This window comes from Porites lutea, chromosome 1, assembly GCF_958299795.1.
Source record: "Porites lutea chromosome 1, jaPorLute2.1, whole genome shotgun sequence".
Lineage (NCBI taxonomy): Eukaryota > Metazoa > Cnidaria > Anthozoa > Scleractinia > Poritidae > Porites > Porites lutea.
In genome coordinates, this window is record NC_133201.1 from 43,659,986 (window position 1) to 43,687,334 (window position 27,349).

At 38.9% G+C, this 27,349-nt stretch overlaps 2 protein-coding genes across 3 annotated transcripts in view; one reads left to right on the forward strand and one right to left on the reverse strand.

The window, feature by feature from the left end:
- The window catches only part of LOC140951864 (uncharacterized), a 43,396-nt gene extending 31,483 nt beyond the window's left edge, over nucleotides 1–11,913 (reverse strand). The window contains exons 1-7 of one of the 2 annotated variants that reach the window (XM_073401241.1): nucleotides 11,554–11,913; nucleotides 11,204–11,416; nucleotides 9,217–9,350; nucleotides 7,367–7,645; nucleotides 4,116–4,850; nucleotides 2,072–2,286; nucleotides 1,106–1,290 (exon numbers count right to left, since the gene is read on the reverse strand). In XM_073401241.1, coding sequence (XP_073257342.1) covers nucleotides 1,106–1,290; nucleotides 2,072–2,286; nucleotides 4,116–4,850; nucleotides 7,367–7,645; nucleotides 9,217–9,350; nucleotides 11,204–11,416; nucleotides 11,554–11,669 — 1,877 coding nt within the window. In that variant the 5' untranslated portion in view covers nucleotides 11,670–11,913. Of the gene's footprint in view, nucleotides 1–1,105; nucleotides 1,291–2,071; nucleotides 2,287–4,115; nucleotides 4,851–7,366; nucleotides 7,649–9,216; nucleotides 9,351–11,203; nucleotides 11,417–11,553 lie in introns of both variants that reach the window. The other variant, XM_073401232.1, reaches the window with a different exon arrangement.
- A 2,763-nt stretch (nucleotides 11,914–14,676) lies between these two features.
- On the forward strand, nucleotides 14,677–26,526 carry LOC140951880 (pyruvate dehydrogenase E1 component subunit alpha, mitochondrial-like). Its single transcript, XM_073401252.1, has 11 exons — nucleotides 14,677–14,795; nucleotides 18,351–18,422; nucleotides 19,077–19,250; nucleotides 19,691–19,817; nucleotides 21,057–21,148; nucleotides 21,681–21,779; nucleotides 22,523–22,672; nucleotides 23,371–23,442; nucleotides 23,967–24,034; nucleotides 24,663–24,771; nucleotides 25,120–26,526. Exons 1-11 carry the CDS (start codon nucleotides 14,739–14,741, stop codon nucleotides 25,285–25,287), a joined length of 1,188 nt encoding a protein of 395 aa, XP_073257353.1. The 5' UTR covers nucleotides 14,677–14,738; the 3' UTR covers nucleotides 25,288–26,526.
- The last annotated feature ends 823 nt before the right edge of the window (nucleotides 26,527–27,349 follow it).

A 27,349-nucleotide genomic window follows, 5' to 3' on the forward strand; every position in this document is an offset into this window, starting at 1 on the left:
AAGGGTCAAGTCTAGCTGTTTTCTTCCCAGACTTAATACGTTAAGTACACAGTAATTTCAAGGAGTTCTAATAACTCCTCTAGTGGGGCTAATTTAACTCCTTACCGTGGAGTTATTTTTTTGGGAGTTATTTTAACTCCAAAAAGGAGTTTAAAGAACTCTTTTTTAGGAGTAAAAGTGACCCCAGATATTGAGGAGTTAAAATAACCCCCCAAAAAGGAGTTATCCTGTACCTAAAATTTTTACTCCACTTTCAGAGTTAAATTCACTCCAAAAAGAGTAAAAACAACCCATGTAAGGAAAAAAAATAACCCCATTTCGGAGTTATTTTAACTCCAGACAGAGAGTAAAAAGAACTCTTTTTCAGGAGTAAAAATGACCCCAAATTCGGAGTTAAATTAGGAGTTAAAGTAACCGCCTCCCCCTCCCCCCCCCAAAAAAGGGGTTATCCTGTACCTAAAATTTTTACTCCATTTTTGGAGTTATAATAACTCCCTAAAAATTACGGTGTAACTTCTCTACAAAAACAACACGAATAGCAGCTTGACGTGGTCTGCCATTTATTATGCGCTACGTGTTCGAGAAACGATGCACCTAGTTATTTACTTTACAGGCTTTAGTTTGTACAGTAAGAAACAAAAATCCTGTTTGTGATTCGTACAGCTAGTCATTCACAAGGTACAAAACCGCCATGCTAGAGAGCAAGGGATGCACTGGAACAAGACAAATCTACATCTACTTTATTACTCTTCGACGTTTTACACATCAAGAAGAGTTAAAAAATATAAATATAAAGATAAATAAAAAAATTCAATATGATACATAAATAATAAATTGCGATACTTAAAACAAAATTTAAAATAATTTTGCTCTGCAAAATACTGAATAATTAAGCTGAAATAATTAAGTAAGTAAGTAATAATTAAATAATTAAGCTGAATAATTAAATCCTCTGGTTTCAGGTAATAAACGAAGGGGAGATAAATGAAGAGCTCACATCATTTAAAACGGTAATTTCTCCCAGTGCATCTTTTATTCTTCAGCATGGCGGTTTTGTGCCATTGAAATCACCAGCTGCGAAGAGCCTATTGAACAGATGACTTACGGATCGGATTTTCCTCTCTTCTCGTCTGCAGCAGCGATGCCCTTGGCTCTGTGAATCTGTACTTCCAGCTGGTATTTATGTTTGTCGTACTTCAGCCCAAACAACACTTCACCAGTGACGGGTATGTTACCAAACCGGCCTTCGCCTGCATCACTATAATAGCTTACTATACTCTCACGGCTACCCTGAAATGCCAAAAGAGCAACGTTAAGCGTGATTTTCATTTTGTGGGAAACTCCTACACGATCGTGGACTTTACTGTTTTCCACGCAGACCAACCAAGGTTTTGCCCAAATGTTTGGAAAATAATTTGCGAGGAGTTATTAAGCTAAAACGACATTAGCCTGCGTAGCTGGCAGAATTGTTTTGCGTGTGTGAGAGTCTTAGTAGCAAAGCCGCCATTCTCACAAGAAGCGAGCGCTGAAGGCGCTAGAAATTTCCAAAGCGTCCCCTTTCCATTTTCCGCACGGCTTCTCAGCTCCTCCTCTGCCAAGACTTTGCTCGCACTAACGATCCCGCGGGCTACACAGGCTGAAACTATCTGGAATAATCGCCAACCATGCGCAGAATCCGGGACACATCGGGAAAGCAGAAACGTACAAAGTTTTCCCGACCTGTTCCCGACTATTTATCACATATCAACCGGGCATATCTACCGTGACGCGTGTTCATTACTCAAGAAAATCTAAGAAGGTTGATCAGAAGATAGCAGGGAGCTTACGCAACTACGACCGCGACTGCGAACAATTCAGCACGTGCATCAAACCTTTTGGTATAATTCCACAGCCGAACTACACATATATAAACCAGAAACTAGACGCTCATTTTTATGTATTTCTCATTCTCTAAATCAACTGCAAAGCCAAAAGAACTGCCCATTAGCACGTCTTCAAGAGCGGTCAAGAGAACTAGTTCCGCAGATAAGTCCGATTCACCGTTTTATTGTGACTGTTTTGTAGAACTAACCATGCTAATGATGTTCAACTGTTCTTGAAGAGTTTTCTGCTTGCCCATGTCTGGGTGATCACGCTCGTAACTAGCAAACGCCTGGTCGAGGTCTTCCATGTCGTCTTCTTGAGTGGGTGTCCTGTGTCCATCCTGTGGTTCGGCACCATCATCAGGGAATGTACTGCAGGTTATCTCGGGGTTTGCAATGGTCACATCTCGGATTTTTCCCTCATCTGTCATAAGTTAGTTACAACAAAGTCAATAAAATGACACGCAGTTATTTACTTTCAACACGTGCAGAAACGTGATCATCACAAATATTTATGAAATGTTATTGTAAAATGCGAAGAAAAAGCCAATAAGGCACAAGAACACTTGAGCGCAAACAGCTGCTACGGTAATCAGCTAGAGCTTTAGAGGTTTGCTCCTGAGCAATGAACTCCATTGTAATTTGTCGATACACAATCAACACTCCTCAAATATTTCACGTGTTCAAGTTGTTCTGAGTTAACAGTAAGTTACAAGTGAGACGGTAGATATGGTCGGTTTCTGGCAGGTGTCATACGAAAGACCACTGACATACATGGGGTGGGAAGGATCCCAGAGATCCTATGGTGGTGGCGGATGATCCTCTGTAGACTACGAGTAGTCCCCCATTTTTCCTCAGGGATAGTAGAGCGAGCGAAACGCGAGCGCGCGTGAAAATCACCCCCACGCGAGAAAAGGCGACACGTCGCCCTTCCTCGCGTGGTGTGATTTTCACGCCCGCTCGCGTTTCGGTCGCCCTAGTATCCCTGAAGAAAAGTGGGGGACTACTCGTACTCTAGATCCTCTGCTACCCAAACAACCCCTTTTGTACCCGAGATCCACCTCTCTTTTCTATTCCCATACACCCTTACTTCACCTCAAAAAGACCCCCCTCCCGGCCCCCCTCCTTACCCAGCACCCCTTCTCCTCTCCCTCCCTTGAACAGAAGTCCTTGATTTGCCCCTGGACATAGGTCAGGGCTGTCGCTAAGGGCCGGGGGATGGGGATTTCCCCCAGCTATTATGAGCAGGAGCCCCGGCTAATTTTGTAGGAAACAAAAGGAAAATGAGACCAAAAGAACTCCTTGGCTGTTCAGTTCCCCACCTACTATAAATTGCTTATACCCGGCAACTTGAAATCTTAGCAACAGCCCTGATAGGTGAAATGCAAATTGGGATGTATGGTAGGAGCTAAATGGCAATAAAAAGTCAGGAAAAAAAGTTTACTTTCTTATGGCACTCGCTATTTGTCTGAATTGACCGGCCAGACCAGTCCAGTTGTAAAGAGAATTTTACTTTTAATAAAAAAAGTCCTGTCAGAATGGCCTATTCCTACATACTGTACCCAGCAGTGATGGGTTTAGCAATGACTCTGGAGAAATGTCCATTTTATTTCCAAAATGACCGCTCTGGTCTTCTGATAAGCACCCATAGATCCCTATCTAAACTGGAAAACTCAATCTAACACTTACTTAGGCCCTGGAATTCTCACTTAAATCAGATAATAGTTGAAAAACTACAAAATTCTAATAATTTTTTTCTGAAAGACCTGCCACTGTTGCACATGGCTACATAGCCCGCAGAACAGGGGATATTTTTCTGCAGTGCTTGCCTGAAAAACACCTGTAACTCTATTTCAGCAGGCAAATGGCTGGACTGGTTTGTTAATGAATATAAAGGCTAAATTTGTGCTATTCTGTAGAAAATTCAATCACCAAGGTAATGCTTTGTACAAGAATATTAACGCAGACATGAGTTTGAGCATATTTTCAGTGGCCACAAATTACCTCCCAAACATTCTCAGTGATTTCTCACAGCCCTGACATTATCAAGAAGATAAGAAAGAAGATGAGAAAGGAGAATTTGAACCCTTAACAAGGAACTAAGCAAAATTATAACAACCATTAGCAATAGCGCATGAGCCAGGCTACATGATCAACAGCTTGACTTTGCCAGAGACACTGACAGCAGATTTTACATTTACTGGCCAGCTAGGATGTAGCGATTTATATCCTCTTCAAAGAGGTCTTTCTTACCATCCTGCGCAGACAACTCGACAACAGGAGTTGTGTTCCCTTTAACAGGGGTGGCTTCACCTGCATCCTCATACAACTCTGATCCAGAGGTCAAATTTTCTTCACTCTGTGCTGGTGTACCAGTTTGGGAGTGAAGTGGGGTGACAAGGGGAGTGAAAAATTCTCCAGTAGTCTCAGAATCTGGGGAAGCTGGTCTAACATCAAGGAGCACCTTTGGTGGGTAAGTGTCTTGTAATGGTTGTTCATTCATGTCCCCTGTATTGGCCCATTCATGTGCTACTTCATGCCAAGTGGTTTTAATTTCAATGGCTGCTTCAGGTTTCCTGTCTTCACTTCTATGCCCACTCTCCTCTGTTTCAATTTCCCATTTGTTCACTTTTTCCTCACTTGCAAACTCACTTTCCTCTCTTTCAATTTCCCATTTGTTCACTTTTTCTTCACTTGTATACTCATTTTCCTCTGTTTCAATTTCCCATTTGCTCACTTTTTCTTCACTTGTAAACTCACTTTCCTCTTCTTCAATTTCCCATTTGTTAATTTTTTCTTCATAATGTTGAAGTTCATCTTCAATGTGACCATTGGTGTTATTATACTCAGGTGTATCATCACTTTTGTCCTCAAACATTTCCTCACTTGCTTCATCTCTGGTGTTCTGTTGGTTCACCAAATGATCAAAAACGGTCTCCTCGTGCACTGATTCCACAGCATCATTACCAAGATCATGCACTGGTGAGCCTGTGTAATTATGTTATGATGTGATGTTAGTTAAATGATTGTGGGCTAGGTTTAAATCTTTTACTTTTACAGGTACTAACAATCCTCAAATGATCATATTGAGAAATCAGGTAATAATAATCACCATCATTTTGTTTCAAGGTATTTGTAACCATAAAAAAGTGGCACATTTCACTGTAAGTTTATTGATGACCTTAAGCTTGACCATAGAGGAGGAAACAGCTACTGCTGGGCTGAACATGGCTTATCAGCAACATTATGTGGTTATTTAAGTCTGCACAATGTTATTGTAAAAACGTGAAATTTAATTAGTGCGTTAGAGCTTAGACATTTTAAATTGCTGTTTGGAGGCATTAAATTTTGGCAAAGTGTCTGTAAGGTCTCCGGCTTGATGCTTTGCACTTTGAAGAACCCTCTGAACGCAACCCGCTTTTGCAAATCAGGAACCAGACTTCTAGAGATAATATGAGAAGTGTCACTGGACAGCTATAGGTGTTAGTTAAAAAGCTCCTATATCATTTACAGTCACATTCCAACTCAGTCTATACAGCATTCCAGTTAATTCATTCCAGCAGGGGGTCATGTAGACCATCTGAGGGGTCACCCAGACCATGTGCTAACTCTTTTTTTCACTACATGTAACTGAACATTTGTTTTTCATCTGACAGGTCAGTAAGCCTTCTTCGTCAGGTCATTGACCCCAGACAAGCTTTGCATAACACAAAAAGAAGAGGAAAGGTTATGGGAATTAATTGCTGTGAAGCCACCAGGCTTTGCAGAAGACTAATTCAGGTTGCGTTTGCAAACAGCCTGGGTTGCCTGTGCCCGATACCATCCGCATTTGAGCTATCTTAGATGTAAATATGTTTGTATGTATGTTCATCACCGCAGTTGCCTCGGTTTCAAGTATGGCCCTCAAAATCGAGGCTCTTTTGTTCGCACTCAAACGATTCACAATTACACTCAAAAGGGAAAAGTAAATACTGTATCCTCTGGAACACAACTAGAACATCCTTGAACACTCAACTGTGGATAATGCGGGTTGTGGAAAACTAAAGGCACAGAAGTCCTGTTCGTGTGGAAAGCCACATATTTGCAAGCAAAGAGTACAAGTGCAAGTGAAGGTAAAAAATTCCTGTGAATTGTAGCGATATGTTTCTCAGAATATTTGAAGCGATTCCTGGAACTCTATGGTAAATAAATTCAGTGTTTTGGCTTAATTTGTATTCAGCCAGGCTTTGTTGTATTTATTTAATTGATAATTAATTGCTTTTGTTATTAAGAGTTTTTCTGGAACGTCTGACAAGGTTTGTTCTTCCTTGGTAGTAAAACGTTTTATAGACGATGGAAGCAAGGATTGAAAATGATTTGACATGATTTGATATGCTTGTGAAGCGTAATCAACCAGTTTAATATTGAACTTGATGGGAATTCACTCTTTCACTCACTCCATCGCTCGCACCTTATAGTGGACAGGTTTCATACAAATAATACGCTGATTTGCTCTCACGGACTTTTATACAACGCAGGTAGCTTGATACAAACACTAATTTAACACTTATTTTGGTTCAAAGTTCAGTTTTTATAGATCGTCTATGTGCCGTGTTGCGTTACATGCACATGTTAACGTCAAAATATCAACAATCAAAATACACTGCAACTGATTCAAACAATTTGAAATGCCATGCTTTACTCACTGCAGAACTTCATCTTCCATTGGAAACTACTAGTATATTATCACCGACAAATCATGATATTCCACCCCTCCTCCTTTACACTAATTACTACAAGAGAAAATGAGTGACCATCTCTTAGCGACCTGCATATCATTGGCATAGGTCACTATTTTTTTTTTCATTATTATAGTGCCAGTCTTCATATAGACACACTTCAGACACCCAATCACTTAGAAACCGGCTAAAACTTGAAGATATGATAACAATACCAAGACAGCAAACCATAATCAACCAGCAATATTAAATGGAAGGCTTTTAACAATGACAAATTAATATTAATGCCAATTGCTCAAAGCACAGTCAGTGGCAGGTCCACAGAACAGCACACTACAAACTAGGATATACACCCTTGGCTTATATTTGAAATACTTACGATTTTTAAACCATAATGGAAATTTTTATGGCTTATTTATCATGACTATGTTAGAGGTCAAAATTAAATTCAGGTTAAAATTTTTCAACCTAGGTTGACTCTTACCTTCCTTTGTCTCCTAGGCCTAATTCATAAATAGTCAGGGCAATCATGGCTAGGAGACAACCTACCTAGGAGAATAACCTAAGTAAAAAAAAATTGTAACCTGAACATAATTTTGACCTGTAAAATTACCACATGCATACACATGTAATTGGGGTATACTGTATGTAAGATAAATAAAATCTTTAGCCAACTTGCATTATTTGCCTAGCAACAATTTTCAAGCACAATTTATTTTAGAAATTTTGGGCATGATAAAATTAATGTGATCTAAAACAATCATTTACTGAAAGTGAGGTCCTAACCTCTTGATGTAGAGCTGCTGTGTGATGAAGCTGAAGAGTCTTTTTTATGTCTCTCACTTGGCTCTTCATCCTCTTTTTGCGGAATTGGGTTGGCTTTCACATATTGCTTGTAGTTTTGATTTACCTCAGCTTCTTCAGTCGTTGCTTCTTCCTCTTCCTCTGTCTCTTTCTCCACCAGACGAGACATGTGTACTGGAACTGGTCTGTGAAGCTTTCGACCACCATTTTCGAGGCTTAGTGTGATCACAGGTGGTGAACTTGGCTCCACGTCTTTGACTACTGCTGTAAAATAAGTCAAAACTACCATGATATAGCCGCAATTTGGAAAAAACGCCGCATAAAATTTACGTTGCTGCGTCAAATGAGGCACAAAAAATAGACCCAAGGATAAGTACTATTTTTTGGAAAGAAGCTTATTTCATTAACATGATTAAAGCACTAGATTCATTTTAACCTCATGTTCAGTACTTGCAAGTCTGTAAATGATAATTTCAATAACAGTCTGTACCAATATGTTCAAATACCCTTTGGGGGACCCCCTTTCTTGGACCCCATTTCTTGAAAAAGGGCCCCAAATGTTACAGAGGGGGGCCCATTTGACCCTGATTGGCCAATTTCTAGAATAAACCCTGATATCTCCTCGTGACCACCAGCAGGTGAGGTCAGGATGGATTCAATCTGGATATAAAATGACAGGTAAAATCAGGAACTTTTGGGGGTTAGAAATTAATGATTTTGGGGCAACAAAATAATTAAGAATGTCACTGAGTTGCTAGACTGAAGTTGGGATTCTTTTTCATATAAAAAAAAAATAGAAAATAAGACTTTTTTGGGGGGAGGGGGATACTTTTGTTTCACAGCATTTTTTTGAGGTTTGCTTAAATTGCCCCAGAGATTTTTTGAGGGACAGTCTGTACTTATTTTTATTTTTCCCCTTTTAAATTGTCCAGGTCACTTTGAATCTGGATTACCCTCCTTGGCCTAGTTGTTCAAAAGTTGAATGACGCTATCCACCCGGCCCCAGTTGTTCAAACATTGGATAGTACTATCCACTGGGTAAAATCACTATCCAGTGAATAGTATTAAAGTGCCCATCACCTAAAATTTTTTTATTTTGTTATCTGAAACTACACCTTATCAAAATAACTTCTGCGAAAAAATTTTGCAATTTGAACCAAAGACGATTTTTTTAGAATTTTTTAAAAACGTTCAAATTTGCCGCCATTTTGACACACCATTCGTCTTAGTCTTCTCTCGGACTATGACCTACTTTAAGGGACACATGACCTTATCAACAGGAAAACATTAAGAGTTCTGATAGGTTTTTCTTTTTCAGAAAAAACTTTCTTCTTACAAAGACATTGTGATTCAATCCTTACTTGAAATTTATCTTTTTTGCGTACAGGTGGTGAAGGCAAGGTAATGCGAGTTCCTTAATTTATGTCACATGACGTCATATGTGAGCTTGCTTGTATGCATGATCAGCGGCGCTAGTGTACCGCAAAAATGTAGACTTCAAAAATTGGTTAAAAAATCGCGTTTTGTTCAAAACGCAAAATTTTTTCGCAGAAGTTATTTTAATAAGGTATAGTTTCAGATAAGAAAAAAAATTTTAGTTGATGGGCACTTTAAGTATTAGGGAAATCAATAAATTTCATTATTCACTACATAGAGATTTATCCAGTGGATAGCCTAATCCACCTTTTGAACAAAAGGGGTCAGATAAATAACTATCCAGAGGATAAGTGTTAGGGAAACCAATTGTGTTACCCAGACAGAGGATAGTGAGATTTATTCAGTGGAAAACGTTATCCACCCTTTGAACAACTGGTGCCTGGAAAATAACATACCTTTTCTGGGCAATGATGCAGGTTTTGCCCGTCTGAAGGATGCACGCACCAAAGCAGAGCCATAGAGCTGTGGTCTGTCACCTCTCCTTCTCTCTTCCTCAAAAAACCATGCTCCTGATTCAGCTCTAACTTCCCTGTAAAATGAATTATCAAGAGGATCCAAGTTACACTAACACACATCATATTAAGAACTTATCAGGTAATAATCTTTTATCAGTCCCCGGGGTGGGTACTCCCGCGAATTTTGGATAGGGGTGTGCCGTGAAGGTTCGTGAACCCTAACCCTATTTAAGGACTAAGAAAGCGAAAACTGATACCCTTTTTAAGGCCGAAAGCCGAAAAATGACACCCTAATCAAGGAAAAAACAAAATTATTAATAGCATGAAAAGGAAAACTTGATTTCTTCTCTGTAACATTGGATGTATAGCATCAAGCATAAAATACTAGAATAAGCCTAGTTTTAAAAAAATGTTCGTTTAGGCGGGCGTTTTTACACTCCAGTATTAGATAATACAATTAATCAACCCTATCTAAGGACCACACCAGGGACACAGAAACAAAAGGGTCAAAAAAGATACCCTATTTAAGGACCGAGAACCTCAAAAACAATACCCTATTCCGCGGCACGTACCTATATAGCCCATATATGGGAGTACCCCCCCCGGGTATCAGTCCCAGTATAAGAACCAATATGGTGACTGCTACACAGGGTACAAAAAGCCATTGGATGAATTGTTTAGTGGCACTTTGAGATAATAATCTAATAAAAGCATAATTAGCATAATTAATTGCATAATATTAAACAAGTCAACTATGCAAAATACCCATCAGCAGGTGTAACAAATTTCCTACTGTTGTATATCAGGGATCCATATTCCCGGCCGTCCGGTCATCCCAAAGGACTACAATCTTGTATGGACGATTAACTTCAATTCCTCTTCAGACGAGTGAGGTTTTGCTCAACCACAAAATCTTTTCAAAAATTCTTATATGATTTTATTCATTTTCCCTGTGTTCTGATTACTTCTCATCCACTTAAAACTTTTAAAATAATGGTGAATAACAATTAAGCAGCTTTTGTCTGCAATGAAATCGTAAGTTTGGGCGACATCTTTAACGGTGCAGTATTTTCTACAAAAACCATCACAAGCTCAGTTTTTTGTGAAGTACTGCATTCAGAAGCCATTCATAGGAAACGTGACAGCAGGGGGGTCTCAAAGACCACAAAATTAAAAGAAAAATATAAAGCTTAACTGGAAATTTACAGAGGGTAAGGGGCCTTGGGGAAGGTCCCTTACATGGAGAAAGTATGGGTATTTTCCTGGGATTACAATGTAAAATACTTAAAATACATTCATTCTGATGCGGTTAATGTGCAGGTCGTTTGCTTAGCATTAATGACGTCAGTAAATATCATCTTTCAGTAATGACAAATATTTCAATTATTTTTTATTATGAAGACCTGTGTGAATACATTAAAGCGGAGACCGTGATAGTAAAAATAATATTTAAATCCCACAAGCGATGTCAATATGTATATGTACTGTATCACTACAATCGGAAGAAATAAATGAAACATGAAAAACTCTCCCGTAATAAATGTAAAGTAACAACGCACTTTTATCGACGGGGAAAAATGATGACGTGTGTTTAAGGAACACTCCATGGACTAGTTCACAACAAAAACCTTTTCAAATTTGTAAACACTAAACACCCGAGTGAAATTATAACAATTTATATTTCCTGATGTACGCCCGGTAGATATGTTGCTAACCCTGAAAGAGCTTTTTCGATTTTTTGAAACAGATACAAATAATAACGCTATCCTCAACACAATATCACCAGAATTTCAAAATACCCTCATTTGGGCAAAAAAATCCAGCAACTTCGGACCATTTTCAACCCCCATTCAAGCTTCAAACTTAACAAAGGCGACCTGTTAAATTACTTATTGATAAGATTAAACACTATCAAAGGATATCTCACCTGATTTTGGCGCACAAAACACAGAGCCAAGAAGAAGTAGAATATTCCTTTCGGCATCCCTTGCACACTCGCGTTTCGCATTTTCGGCAGAGAGCTCCGCTGTTGAATACAAGCCCCAGAGGCGAGCGACATCTTGCACAAATGCGGGACGAACGAATTTCCTCTTCGCTGGCCCCTCTCTTCTTTATCTCATCTAGTTCAGTTTTTAACTTGCTACAGGAAAAAGGATTTGTCAAAAGAGGAAACAATTAACCCTTTCAGTAAATGGACAATTGCAAGACACTAGGATGAGTGCAAAGCAGAAATTAACATGCAAGCTGACCGTGTAAATAATTTACAGCACAATATACCTGATTCTCTTTTTTTCTTGCTTCCTTAATTCTTCGTCTTTTGAAAGAACTTGGAGAATTGTATCCCTTTCTGACTCAGTAAGGTAGTTCACATCAATATAAATATCATCCGACATAACGCTTTGTTGGACACCAGTACTTGGAGCTACTTGGCAAGTGGTGAACTTTCATGAAGTCGTTTGATCTTTGATGCATAAAACCGAGAAAAGGACAATGGCCTCAATCGTTCCTGAAATTAAAATGCAGGAATCTTACTAGCGTTGAGACGCATTTACGCATCTCCGGACGCTGAAGTTACAGGAAGTGGACCCTGCGTAGAGGAAGAAGAAAAAGTTAAACAACAAAGAATTACGACCCCATACCGCATGCGATTTTCAAGCTGAATAATTCACGACGTGTTTTGCATAATTTATGTTCAATGATCAGCAGCGCGTTGCGCGTTCGCGCGTGTGAAATAGCAATGCTCATGTTGACGTCACCGTGCCAACCAAGAGTTGTTTTACACTCCTTTCTGTGTAAGTCCGGGGTGTAAGTATTGCTGTACGTTCACTGCCCCCCCCACTCCCCCCCCAACCCCATGTCTCTAATCTGAACCTATCCTTTTATTGCCCTTTCACAGACTGATCACATTCGAATGTTTTGAAAAAAGTCAGTTGTAAACATGCAGGCTGTCATATGGTTGTGGTATTGAGGCAACTATTTTAAATTTTTGTAAATACATTTTTATATTATGGCTATTTGTATCAACGTTTAACTATTGTTCTTGAGGATTAACGAGACAAGAAGTTTTGATTTTTTTTCTGAATAAGCTGAATGTTCTATGTTGCGTGTTTATGGCGATTTTACTTAACCCGTGAAATGGGTAGTACAATAGTACGCACTATTATACACTAATTCTTTTGTCATCTTTTGTTTCTTAGTAACTATTTTGCACTAGTTAATAACTGATTCAAGGGTCAAGTAATATGTAGATTTAGCCAGCGCTAAAAGCGACGCTCCCATTAAGAAATTTATAATTTAAATCAAATAATAAACTTGAACATTTCACCTGCAAAAAAACACATGTCTGGTATCAAAAAAGGTTTGGTGGTGGGGCCTGGCGTTTCCATGGAATCCATGGTGGCAGTGAAATTTATTTTACAATTCCTCGCGGAAACAGTCATTTACGTAAATTTCCCTTTTCATCCGTCCACACCATCTCCTGGAAACCGAAGTTTTTAAAAAAATATTTCCACTCTGGAGGGCATTTTCGTTAAGTCTCCTCTTGGGTGCCCTTTTTTATCAAATACACCTTGGAAGGTGGAAGGCCAATAGGCCAATTACTAAGATCAAAATACAATGACTGGTAATAATTGGCAATTATTGAATGAGGCTGAGTAAAGTATGAAGAATTCTGCAGATCGAGGAGGATGTTATCCACCAAGGCCTATTCTCTCGCGCCCAAAACCCCCTTTCCCTTCCTTTTCAAACGCCTGCCACGCAGACTAGCTCGGGCGGGCAGACGTACTAATACCGCAACGAGACTACCAAAAAAAGCAACCAAATATTCTTAGCTATAGGCCACTTGAACATCTACCATAATGCACCTTATTTGCCCCCCAAAATTTTGCATAAGCATTGTTTTCAATTTCTCTTGGGACGGTTGCAACACCCAGGAGAAATAAAGGTGTATTATGGGAGATGTGTAAATGCAGACTTTCAAAAAGTACTTCGTCGCAGTCGACTTGTAGCAAGTCTAGTGTAGATGGTGTATGGGGCTCCGCTATAGTACACATAAGTAATATCCCACTTCTATAAAATAACGAGATATATTACACCAACTCCCTATATAACTTTATTTCTCAATGTAGGACACCTGACTAAATTTTGGGCGACAAAACTTTGGGCGAAATTAGTTTCGCGCGACCGGTTACCGCCGCTCCTAAGCAAGAGAACATCTCAGTCCATTCTCTTGGATTTAGCCACATAGTGAGGGTGCAAGTTTTACTTCCTACCATATCCTAGTTTTCAAATGTTCCCCTAGCATGATGATGGGTTGAATACCAAAATAAAGCCTGCCTGGCAGGCGCAAAAAGGGGAGGAGGGGGCGGGGAGAAAAGCGCGAAAGGGAATCCCCACCAGGCCCAATCCCCCTCCTTTTTTCTCTTTCTTCCAATCCTGTGCCGCTTTTTACGCCTGCTGCTCAGGCTAAACAGTATAAGACGAAGTTTTTCTTTCGACTTTAATTTGCCTTCCTTCCCCTCCATTCCCCTGCCCAGTGTTTGTGTTCGTGTTACCGTATTTATTCGAATAAGCGCCCAACCTCGAATTAGCGCCCACCTCGAATAAGCGCCCATCCTAAAGGCAGAAAAAGTTAATAAGCGCCCAGCCTCAAATAAGCGCCCACCCCAACCCCACCCCCTTTCACCTCCCAACCGAAAAAAATTGAAAAAGTACTAATATGAGACTTGCCCCCGAAGATAGACTACGAGTAGTCCCCCATTTTTCCTCAGGGATAGTAGAGCGAGCAAAACGCGAGCGCGCGTGAAAATCAACCCACGCGAGAAAAGGCGACACGCGGCGGGAGAGAGAAAGCTTGGCCTTTGTCTGTAGTCCCTCATTTTTCTCTCTCCCCGCCGCGTGTCGCCTTCTCTCGCGTGGGTTGATTTTCACGCGCGCTCGCGTTTTGTTCGCTCTACTATCCCAGAGGAAAAATGGGGGACTGCTCGTAGTCTACCCCGAAGACGGAGTTTTCTGCAGAGTATTTTACAGAAACCTTGCTTTGTTACATCTTCGAGTTTTGTTATTACAGTCAACTCTCTCTAAGACGGACACCTTTGGGACCGGCACAAAGTGTACGTCTTAGAGAGGTGTCCGTCTCAGTAGAGAAAGTCAAATAAAGGGAGTAAAGAAAGGCAGGGACCAACTTTAAGTGTCCGTTTTACAGAGGTGTCCGTCTTATAGAGGTGTCCGTTAAGAGAGAGTCGACTGTACCATTTATTGTTTTGTTGCAAAAAAAACATATTACATTTTTTGAAATTGTGAAAATTTAATAAGCGCCCACTCTCTAATAAGCGCCCAGGGCGGTTAATCGAATAAATACGGGTCCACTGTAGAAACCGAGAGAAATCTGGGATCGAACAGACTGGGAGGTTGTCGATCGCCATTTTGGTTTTACACTTCTTCGCCAAAGCAAGAAAATCATAATGATGCTTCGGACAGGAAGTGCAGCTCTGAAGGTCAACTCCTCGTTGACTAGGCCAGTAAGTTCTGCGTTTGTCATCTTGTTTTGCAAAATAAGCATCGTCACTAAATTCTTTTATTTGGAAGGCTGTTGGTACAGAGTACAGTTATGGCTTCGATTGTATGGATGGAAGCAAAGTTGTTGTGAACTAATAGCTAGTCTAGGCTGGATCTGATCATGTTACTTACCTTACAATCTACCTGTAGATTATTTCTAACGTTTACTGCTCTTTAGAATGCGAAGTGGACCTAAGCGTATCTCACTTTATAGCATGCATAAAATCTTCTCATTTTAAGTTAGATTTTGGAGATTAGGCATATATTTCAAAGCGTCGTATCTGTCTGATGGATATTAGACCTAGCTAAAACACTGCCAGTTCGCCTACTGCCAATTCAAGCTGGTAAAGGTGTCAGACAATTCGACTTAAGCCAGAAAAATCAACATTATTAGGGAAGAGAACCAGTGGAAGAACAAAAAGCTCAAGTTTTGTCCTATCAGAAACTCATAAGGGGTTGAAACGTGTAACTGTCATTGCCTAGTCCCTGTATGTGCAGCGTTTTTCAGTCCTTCTTGGTCAATTCACTTTGGTGACGTATCTGAGGCGAACATGCAGGAAATGCCTAGACAAAAACAAAATGCAAATGCATGCGTGCCTTGCTTTTTGAAATCTAAGATGTTGTAAACAGCAGGAAATTACAGTTTTTAAAAATACCCCTTTGGATATTTGCGATATCGACTTTTGATGACCAGCTTTGAAAAGTCATCAGAATGTTGTTCAAAGTCCTGTGAAGATTGATGTCTGCTCCTTCAATATCTCATCATTCCAACTGAACTATCGGAGTTTGTAGCTCTTAACCCATTTAAATGACCACGTGAATTTTCAAAGTAAAACAGAAGCTCCTAAGTAAAAACAATACTTTAGTGACCCTCTGTGTAGTAAACTTAGAGTGCAAATCTTGAATAATCAGAAAAAACACACTTTCAAATAAACTTCATTAGCTACACGTTGAAGAGTGCTCAAAAACCAGGAGCCTACGAAAACTGAACCCAAAAGTAAAAATCCTTGAAAATTTGCCGACATTCGCAAAAGTGATGTGTGTAATATGAGAAGCATTAAATTGCATGAAATTGATGATGTAGTCTCAGGATCGTGTTTTGAGTTAATGTTATCAATGATAAAACACAATTGTTATTTGCGTAATGTAGAGCAAGGTCCAGGTCAAGGGATACTCCTAGTAATTCTTGGTGGGGGTTCCCTTTGTGGCAGTTCTCCAAATCCTGACCCTATTTCAGACAAAAAAATGCTATTTTTTCACACCCATTTTCAGTCCAGGCCTCCAAAATCCATACCTGTTTTCCAACCTCACCTGGAGAATTTTTGTGAGGGTATTGGAGGGGTTACAAACATAACATGCATGTTTTTATTAAATCATGCTATCATCACTTAGATAAATCTGCCAACAACCAAAAAAATTGTTAAAATTCAGGTTGAATGATTATTTTGGTTTTTACCTTACCGTCAAACTGGCAAAACCATGAATGCTTGAAATAATTATTTCAGTAAAGTTTATTGTATTACGTCCAATCACAGCAAAGATCGGGACACGCAAACTATCGGTAGCTACAAAACCACAAACTTATTAACGTTCTTGCTTGTGGTTTAGTTTCTCATGCCCGATTGGCTTTTTTTTGGCAACATATTAACATTCCATAAATATTTCTGGTTTTTACGGTTTTCCCAGTTTGCCTGTAAAATGACAAAATAATACAATACTTTATTATACATTCTTGTGGCTCCCTTGATTTCAAACCAAAATGGGCAAAATCTATAGCCTTTGGGACTTATATGGCATATATATGGGAGTACCCCCCCCACCCCCCAGAGAATGGTTTACATTACAACTATTTAATAAGTTATTCCATAAAAAGAGGGTCTTCAGAGTCTTTTGATTACCAGTACAGTTGTATTTACCTTACCTTTAAAATTTAAACGTAGGTACAGTTAGTAGTTTTATTGCTATCCTAACCCTTGCACATCTCACCTTTATGAAGTTTTCTTGTTTTTAGGTATTTTAATTTCATGGCATGGTACATGTAATTTTGTGATTGATATTAGACCATGCTGAAGTTGACTGACTGCTAAGTCACTATCAGTTTGCCTGGTGCCAATTTGATCAGCTTAAGTTGTTTTGCCTGCAGATTCGACCTAAGAAACAGGGCAGAAAACCAGCAAAAAGAACTAAATCTAAATAAATCATCTATATAAAGTACTTACAAAATACCTGAAATGTTTTCAAACCCTCAGATGCTGTCAGTTGTTCCAAGAGGGTGTCATTTTGTTGCATGATATTACATTTGGAGGCCAGCAAACCAACAGTGAAAAGGCCATTTCTGAGTTGCCTCAAGGCTCTGTTTCCAAGCGAGGCTAAGTGCAAGGCCATTGATATGAAAATGATTTTTTATTCTCATGCAAATAAAACTTATTTTCACCACAAAGGTTTTGCAGTTAGCCTGGTTTTGAAAGTTAGAGTTTTTGGAGCTTGCAAATGGCCTAATAACAGGCAAATTCAGCATGGTTATTACACTACATTGTTTTCATTGTAAGCAGAAATGACAGTATTACATGTACATGTATAAACTCTGTACACTTTATAGATAAAATAATATGAGCAGTAGATCTGTTTGGGTGTTAGCAATGGCTAGCCAAAGTTGAGCCATCATAAAGCCCATAATAGACAAACCTGTGCAAATATTTTATCATCCATGTGAAAATTTAATCAATCAGTAGAGATCAGGCCCTGGTTGTTCAAACGTTGGATAGCGCTATCCACCGGATAAATCACTATCCAGCGGATAAGTATTTGGGAAACCAATTGCTTTATCCACTGGATAGATTTTTATCCGGTGGATAGCGCTATCCAGCGTTTGAACAACCGGGGCCTGGATCAAAATAAATTAGTTTACAGAGGTGTACATGTGTCTCAAACACTACCTATTGATTGGTCATACATAACTTTGAAGTATGGTTAGTGAATTTTACAAAGTACAGTACAAAGTGCAGTATACTAGATCATCTCCATTGAGGCACATTAAGAATTCAGACAGAATCCATCAGGAAATTGAGCAATTTTAATTCTCAGTGGACAAAAACCTTGTACCACAAAAATTTACATGATATCACATTCTTTTTTACATTTTTCAAGGGCTATAGATGCAATTAGTTATCTGTAATAACACCAAAGAAAATTCCTTGTGAGAGCGCTAGAAAATAAATGTCAAATTTCACAAAGTTAATGACACTCCTTACTCATGAAATTTTCAGAGTTTTACCTGTGTTTCACAATTCTTGTGAAATTTGATTATGTTCTCAGGCACCCATGAGAAGAAGTCTTTGGTGTTAAAAATATTACAGATAACTTATTATATCTATAGCCCTTGAAAAATGTGAAAGAGAGTGCAATCTTGGTTAAAATTTAATCATTTAACCATTTAATTATTCTGGTAGAAGGTTTTTGCCCAGTGAAAATTGAAATTACTCAATTTCCTGATGGATTTTGTCTTGAATCTTCTTCAGTTTCTAGGATTACTGGTCACAGCAACTAGAGGGCTTGCAAGTCAAGTAAAGGAAGCAGAATTTGAGTTATCAGTAAGTCATGAAACAACTGATAATAAACCTCTACGAGATAAAACCCCAGCATATTGAACAAAATTCTTTGCCAAGTTGCGATATATTGGCTTTCATTCATGGAGCAAGATGCTGAGATAATGTTATTTTTTGTTCTTGTATGAGCACTTCGTTATATATAGTAGAGTTCCACCACATTTGACATGGTGCTCAAATTGTATTGTTTAACCTTCCACCAATCCTGAATGGATGAGTGCCAAGGGATTTCATCTTGGAGTTTGCATATCATATTCAGGCCTACATCATGATCAGTGGCTTCTACTGGTAACTAAATGCTTCAACTGTATCTGCATTGTCTCTTAAAAGTATGAGACTAATGTTCATAGCTAAACGTTCATGAGAGTCTCCTGTCATGGTAATGAAGGTAGCCTTAACAAAGCCAAGTGGTTTCCCCATTTTTTCTAGGTAATGTTTTTCAATGGTTTCTGAATGTGAAAATTTTATTTGTACTAACTCTTTTTCACAAAGCTTGTGGGTGTCATCTTTTTTGGTTTATGTTTTTTTTCTAGATGTGCGTGAATAACAATAATATTGTTATTATTGCGTATAACAGTAATAATATTGTAATATTATAATAGTGCGTATAATGATAATGTAATATTACTGTCTTTCAAGGATTGCCCAATACATAGATTGGACAGTGGTCCACCTAAGAAGGCTGTGTTGACCAGGGAAGATGGCCTTACATACTACAGACAAATGCAGATCATTCGGAGAATGGAAACAGCTGCAAGCAACCTGTACAAATCCAAGGTTATCAGAGGCTTCTGTCATCTTTACTCAGGACAGGTAAGATATATTATTATTCATTCAAAATATTTACCCTTTTTTTATGGGCTTCAATCCCCCAGCTAATTCTTCATAACTAACTGGTGCTTACCTCATTTGGAAGATTTGAGCAATATACCATCGATTCAATGGTCTAAATTAGCCGAGTTGGCTATAATCATCTCATATCCAACAAGCGGGAGTGGAATAATTGTTTTATTAAAAAACCCCACAAAATATTGAGAATTCTTACTGACTTTATTTGTAAAAACAACAGATTTTCAGCTTGTTTTAAATTTTGAGCAGACACGTACAGGTACCTTATTTGGAGAGCATGGTATAATGGTTTTTATTAAAAACTGAATCATTGGATAATGCAATTCTAGAGCTCTGATTGGCTTAGCCATCATGGTATATGAGGAACGTGTTGCTACTAAAGTGTTGCTACAATTTTCTTTCAGGAAGCATGTTGTATTGGAATGGAAGCTGCCATTGACAAGGATGATAGTATTATTACCGCATATCGCTGTCATGGCTGGACGTATATGAGAGGCGTGCCAGTTGCTGAGATACTTTGTGAACTTGCCGGTAAGCACAACTTTTTATTCCTTCCTTTTTTACATAGTTGCACTTGAACAGACTTTTTCAGCCAATTTGGATTGCGCCAGGTATTGCATATGAGGTGTTTGGTTGGAGCGTTATCTGTAGCTGTTTGTGGGTCAAATTTATAAGATTTGAGTTGGTGTGGTAACGTCCCGCTACATATTATATCCAAACCTGCTGAACAGACTAAAAAGAATTTAAAAAATTGCATTCCCTCAAATCTGAACCTTCCCAAACGAAATGGTGCAAACCATTTGATTTTCCAATTTGTGGGATTTCCAGTTTTCCCATATAAACATGGTAAGTACCCAAACTATTATTATTATTATTTCTTGTTGAAGTTGGGGGGGCGGGGGGGGGGGGGGGGTTGGGGGTTAACAAGTGCCTGGTAAGCCATGTTTGGGAAGATGACAAGAAGCTTGCATATGGTTTGCCTTTTTAGGAAACTCTCAAGGGGCAGTAGAAACAAGGCAACATTTTGACCAGGCGATGTTAACTATAGGCAAAAGTTCTACAAACTCCTTAGCTCCTCAGCCAAAACAGCAAATGAATTACAACCTCTGAAAAGTTTTGTAGTGGAAAGTGCACTGTCTCACTGTTAGTAGCTTTATACGTTGTACTTGATTTCAGCTAGTTTACAGGCACTCCACTCAAGTAGGTAGAAGCAAGTATTTCAAATGTAACATAACAGGATTAAAACCCCTCAACTGGCGGGAGGCAACCAGTTGGCTATTTACAAGCAAGGCTGAGGATTTGCCATGCTGCCTTCATGATATACAGTGTAAGCCCATTTGACAAAAAGACCACTAGACATTTTGATAGGAACGGTTTTTAAAGCTGTATTTGAAGCTGCAATGGCACCTTTCTACTATGATTTAACCCACATCAAAATGCAGTAGCAAAGAATCCTGAATTGAACTGAATACATGGCTTTATCTCAATTATGCCACTAGACAGCCAACCACCTTGCCAACAACTAAAAAAGGCAATGAAATGAACTTAAAATCTGTGTTTAAAGATTCTGGGGTATGTATTTACTTTTCGGAGAAGAGGTTATGTTCTTAGCCATACCTTTTTATTACTCAATACCATCTGTGCTAAAGGTACATCATATGGATTAAGACTACAGCTATAATAATTATTGTTGGTTATAATAAAATAGCATTTTTTTTCACCTTCAGTTGAGTTTAGTTGGAATTCAGTAATATTATTGTTTGCTTTAAGGTCGCAAAACTGGGTGTTCCAAGGGCAAGGGTGGCTCTATGCATATGTATGGTCATGAATATTATGGTGGAAATGGCATAGTTGGAGCTCAGGTGAGTATAAATACATGTATATAATTAACTGTTCATTGGGGAGCATCCTACGTATGGAGCCTAGTGCACTTTTAGATGCTTCCCTCTCCTCCTACGCTAATTTTTTCAGTGTACCAGTATATGTTTATACTTTTACTTACTGTATTGGAGAAAACTGTAATAAATTTCTGTTTTTTAATGGTATTTTCTTTTAGAAGAGCCACTCCTTGTTGTTCAGTTACAGTAGCTATTCTATTGATTTGTTTATGAATGTAGTTCCAACAACATTGAGTTGCCATTTTTATAGTCTTAAGTTTCTGTTTCATCCAGACAAAATAATTACAAGAGAAACCTTAAAGCAAGTGACACAACCCATGACACGGCCAGTATATGTACCTTATGCAAGCGCACAGCAAAGCATAAACTACAGGACATAGGCTATCGCTTGGTGTGAGTGAGTGACTTGCTTTAAGGTTTCTCATTTCAAATTGTATTAACAAATTATATGGTTTAAAGTTCACATGAAGACGGTTATTTTTGAAACACTTTAAAGGTTCCTCTAGGAGCTGGAATTGCCCTTGCTCACAAATACCGAGGGAATGGTAAAATTTGCATTGCTCTTTATGGAGATGGTGCTGCAAATCAAGGCCAGGTAAAGATACTTTATAGACGATTTGAATTTATTCATTTTAGTTTTCAAACAATTTAACCTCTTGGAGGTGGACAGGGTTTTAATAGAAGAAGTCTACTACTTATGAATCTACTTCAGGATGATGTTGGGACTTGAATTTGCGACTTTTGGATTGCAAGTCAGATATGCCAACAAGCTTCACAGCCTCCCACCTGCCTAGCCAGCATTCAAATAATTGCATCTAAGTTACAATGTAATGCCGAAAATGTGGCTGTCGCAGTCACTGAATGTACTGAGTATTTTAATGGTCTTAAATTACACCAGCCCATATCAAAAGTGCATACATTTTCTAGTTTGATTTATAAGGTACACAGAGTTTTGTAGCTTGTATAAAATATTTTGCTGTGTCAGTAGGGGCTTTACTGATTAAGGACGTCTGGAAAAAAAAACTAAGGTTGATATTGTGGACTGACATGACATTGTCAATATTGATTTAAATTATCAATATGGTAGACCATTGTATAGCTGTTTTTCTTGTTATTGATAACATAAGGGGTACAGGAATTTTCAAAATTTCTATGGTTAGTCTTGGTCTTGACAGACCTGTTAAAGATGACCAATCCTACAAGTGGACAATTTTTCAAAAATTTTCTGCCTCTAGACCGAAGCATTTCATTTTTGCTTTAAACAATTTTCCGGAAATTTTTAGTGTAATGGAAAGCACCTTAAAAAATGCTAAAAAAATACCTTATGTGTGGCCATAGGTGTTTGAAACTTACAATATGGCCAAACTGTGGGATCTGCCCTGCATCTTTGTTTGTGAAAACAATGGATATGGAATGGGTACATCTGTTGAGCGAGCTGCTGCCACCACTGAATATCATACAAGAGGAGATTTCATTCCTGGAATTAAAGTTAGTAAACAAATTTGACCACTTCTTTCCTTTTCGTCCTTACCTTTAAACAAGCTTCATACAGAGTGTTGCAGAAGTCTTGAAAAGGTCATAAAATTTGCAAAGCACTTTTCCAGTCTGGAAAATGCTAAAAACCAAAAAAAAGGTACAACAAGTGCTCAGTGTTGGAGTAAAAAATTTCTCCCGTGGTCAAATCGTATACAATCGCTGAATGAGAAGTTTCCGCTTAAGTCTCTTATTTCCTCATTGCACAGTGCATCACGAGAAAATCCTTGGGTCAATTTGATAAAGCTTATACACGTGTAATTCACAAGAGTGGCTATTGTTCTCAGACTGTAAAACAATGGCTACACTTGTAAATTACACGTGTAAAAGTTTTATTCAATTGACCCCTGGTGTCAGCGTTTCAAGGCCCGTTTTGATCACCTATCTGATAGCCTTGAGTCTGGAAAAAGAAATTGTCGTTTTCTTTTGGAAGAAAGGTGTGGAAAAATTCTTAATATGTTGGTTCCAAAAATTTGTACGAACCCTGTTTAAAGATCAGAGAAAACTACTCGCCCACGACTTGTATTTAAAGAGTTTTGAACATTTTGACGTTATTTCTTTGATTTATAAGAAGACAGTCAATTGAAAGTTGTTGTCGGTTTGTTTGACATTATTTTTCTCGCTGAACTGATTCTGGTTTACTCACTGAACAGGTCGATGGTATGGACATTTTAACAGTGAGGGAGGCAACCAAGTTTGCAGCAGATTTTACAAGATCAGGAAAGGTACAAAGGACTAGACTAGACTGCTTCAATCATGTTCAAACTTTGTCAGAACGATAAAGACGATAAAATAACGGGCAGAAAGAGGTGTACAGATAATGGATATAAGAGGGTGAGGGTTTGGACCTCGGGGCGGAGTTGCGGAGTTTCCTCGTATAAAATTTTGCTGACTAACCTTCCCCTCCGCCCCTCGGATTTTAAAGTTTGCAAGTGTGTCTTCACCATCACGTTTTTTGGAGAACGTAAACAAGCAACGTTTCTCTCTGAACTTGGAAATGGTCCCTCGGAAATCAACTTCAGGAGGTTCGCCTGCATTTGACAGAGTAAGTGGGTAGGAATAATTGAGATCAAACCTGAAAGAACGTAAGTTCACTTTTTAAGCGACGTTCTCGATGACATCGCGTCATTGGATCGTAAAGCTCCCATTATGTCGCCCAATCTGTATCGACTGAAGGAGTAAAAGATTAACTATATTAATTTAAATCCGTTTTTACATGTATTTATTTATTTACATACTTTTTTGGCAGGGCCCAATCGTGATGGAACTAACGACTTACCGTTATTACGGGCATAGCATGAGCGACCCTGGCACAAGGTATTTTGAAGAGGCTGTTTCCACAAAATTGTATTGTGTTTACACATAAGGCACTCGATATGTAACCGTGTACATTTTTATTAGATATTTGGCGTTTTCCAGTACCACTTTTAAACATGAGCGTAGCAGGGAGTCTTAGGTTTCAGTGAAGTGGATTGCCTCAAAACTAACAGAAAACATGCGCACGTAGGCTGCCCAAATTAGTGTCCGAGCACCAGGTCTCGAGCTTGTACTCGGGCTCCGCCACCTTACTCCAATTGTGACCAAAGGGTGAACAAAGTCTCAGAGTTTCACAGTACTCCTACACGAGCAAGCTTCCCTTGTCAAGGAAAAAAATGTCCAGTTTTTGAAGTTGCTAGTGTAATCAGCTTAACTTTAGCACTTAGGTTTAGTTACTCAATTTGAGTAACCACAAATTAGCATAACTGTCATCCATGGACATTACAGTTAGAAGGAAGTCTTGTTGTATCATAAACAGAGCCACAACAAAATATTTCGCAGAACTTCTTATTTGAATGTTTTCACTTGAGGAAATTACTCGGGCCTGGAGGTATTCACCAAAACTCTGCTGGCTGAAAAAGTCTACAGTTTTTAACGAAATATATTTTGTATTTGTTCTTTGTTACAGCTACCGGTCACGTGACGAGGTGCAGTCTGTGCGTAAGACACGTGACCCAATCTCTGGATTACGTGAAAAACTGCTGGATTCAGGGCTCGCGGACGTTGATGACATAAAGGTAAAAAGATTGTGTCATCTAGTGTACAGCACACCGCTCTTTCTGACGAAGAGCAGCGCTCGAAACTTCAGGGTTTTAACCTCTTTTGAGCCGCTTTCTTACTTAAGAATATCCTAAAGTAAAACGCTCTCTCGTGTTTGAAATATTTATTTTGTGTGTTTGCAAAAGTTCATTTAAGTTTCATATTAAACAGTTAACAATCGCTTCATTAATATTATTTGACTTAATATCAAAGCGTACATTTTTTTTGAAATTGTGCGCTGATAGTAACAAAAGAATGTGTAGTACTCAAAGTTTAACATTTTGCTTTCCTTCATTGAAAATATTATTTTTACGTTTTTTTTTCAGAGCATTGAGAACGAAGCTAAGCAAGAGGTAGAGGCAGCCGTGAAGGCTGCCCAAGGTGATCCCGACCCTACCCTGGACGATCTCTTCTTGGATGTGTATGCTGATGATAATATGGATGGGCATAAGATACGGGGATGTGATAACTGGTCTAGAAATGTTACCAATTAAATACGAGATTTACTGCCTATCATGAGCGAGCTTGCGAGTTTTGCACGTTTGGTAGCTGATTTAAGCCTTGACTAAACAACAGTAGCATTCAAGAGAGAACGGTTTTGATTTTTATCAAATTTAATAGAAAGTTAAGTGAAATTGAACTTCTTGGGAAACTTCGAGAGTTACTTAGGGTGAGTGAGACATTTAGGCCAACCAACAGCGAGATTTGTCTGAAGAAGGGAATTAGCTGGGAAGCTGCAATCTAACAATTCGTTGCTATTTTAAGGCTAGTTGCCTTACGATCAATGTGATACATGTTTAAGCGTCCGATCGTAGTGGCCGTCTCGCTCGTATGTAAGTAAGGCTCTATAATTTTTGAGATAAATTTTGACTGTGTGGACAAAGAAAATATCTGAGTAGCAAACAAGTTGCTTAGGGAGTATCGAAGCATAACATTTTATAAAAATATCTGACACTATTAGTTGTTTACTTCTTAGTTAGTGCTTTCACGTGCATCTGCAAGCTTAAACACTGATTTAGCAGGCGAAACACTGTTTAATTATAGTGCCATTTAGATTTCCTCAAATTTGAAACCGGAAAAATAAAGTTCCAGTGAGGGCAGGCACTAGGCTGCGAGCTGTTGTTTAAGTGAAGGTGAAATGTGTTTGCAAAACACAAAACACGTATCGATGCAGAAATTATTTTTATAACCGATTTGATTATTGTTTGTTGTGATTTTGTGGCAATCTCGGTGATCAATTAAAACGAATATCCAAGTGAATTATGATCGCAGCCTGTATTAAGTACAGATATAAAACGTACCCTAAGCGGAGAGTCTGCTATGCGACGGCAATTTCTCTTTGAGTTGTATGTAATTGTTTACAGACTCTCCGCTTTCCCTACAAAATTAGGTTATTTTGTAAATTTTGAGAAGTGGCGTTTTCTTTCTTTTTATTGTGATAAATGAAAAGAAACGTTTATGTAGCAATGTCACTATATATATTATTTCTGGAAGTTCAGCATAACACTCTTTTGTTGCTACAACTAGTAACTTGCAATGGTTCCAGAACAAGACTCGCGCTGTTTTATTTATAGACACATATCTATGGTTTGGTTAGAATATAGGGGACATATGAGAATCAGAATTTTAGAAGAAGCTCTCGACTCATTGCGTCGCCGCTGTAAACTGTTTAGTGTAATTTAGGAAATAATGGAAATAAAAGAGACTAGTCTGTTTCACGTAAAAATCTTCAAGTTGGGTTGGTTGTTTTGTAAGATTTGTTGTTTTCGTCTGGTGTGGGCATGACTCGTACCCATTTGCCCTCTCTTACCATTAGTACGCGGTCGTGCATCGGTTACCCTGGGTGCCAGAGACTTTTCATGCGCGGTTTCCGGTTTCGGTCAAGTCTTAAAAAGTGACCGGCGCGAAAAGCTTTTTTCTCTCGGCTTCGCCGCTCGTGTCTTCGGCTGAAGGCCGAGGCGGCCGACGAAGCTCCTCGTCACACGTGAGAAAAAATCTATGGTACACAGGGTACGGATCGATTGCTTGTGACAAGGAGGCTGGAGCAACGACGACGACGGCAGAGAGAGCGTCAAAAAACAGTTTATTTTAAGAGAAAACAGGTCTCTCTGGCATCATGCTATTTGGAATTGGGGCTTGGTACGTTTCTCTGATGACCGCTCCAGAAAAATTCGCCTTCATTTGAAAAATTGAGCGGTTGCCAATAAACCCCAGAGAGTTTGGAAGGACGCAAATTCATCGTTCTGGGGATTTTTTTGCAGCTCCCATGGCATCGTCGTGGTCGCATGAGCTTCTTTCCTAGTACGGCATCTTGAAGAATGGGGATCTCCTACGCGCTTCCTTCGATAATTTACGAGACATAAGAGATCAGAGGGGCCGAATCGGTCACAGGGCTTAAGGATCACAAGAATCACTCGTAGACAGCGTAGTAGTATAGTAGTGATCGCTAAGGCGCCGTTTTGAGACAGGAATATCCACAAGCTTCTTTGATGTGCAGGCGTGGTCTCATGAAATTTATAGTTATGTCTGCAGATTTCGCACAGCTTTTTTTTATAA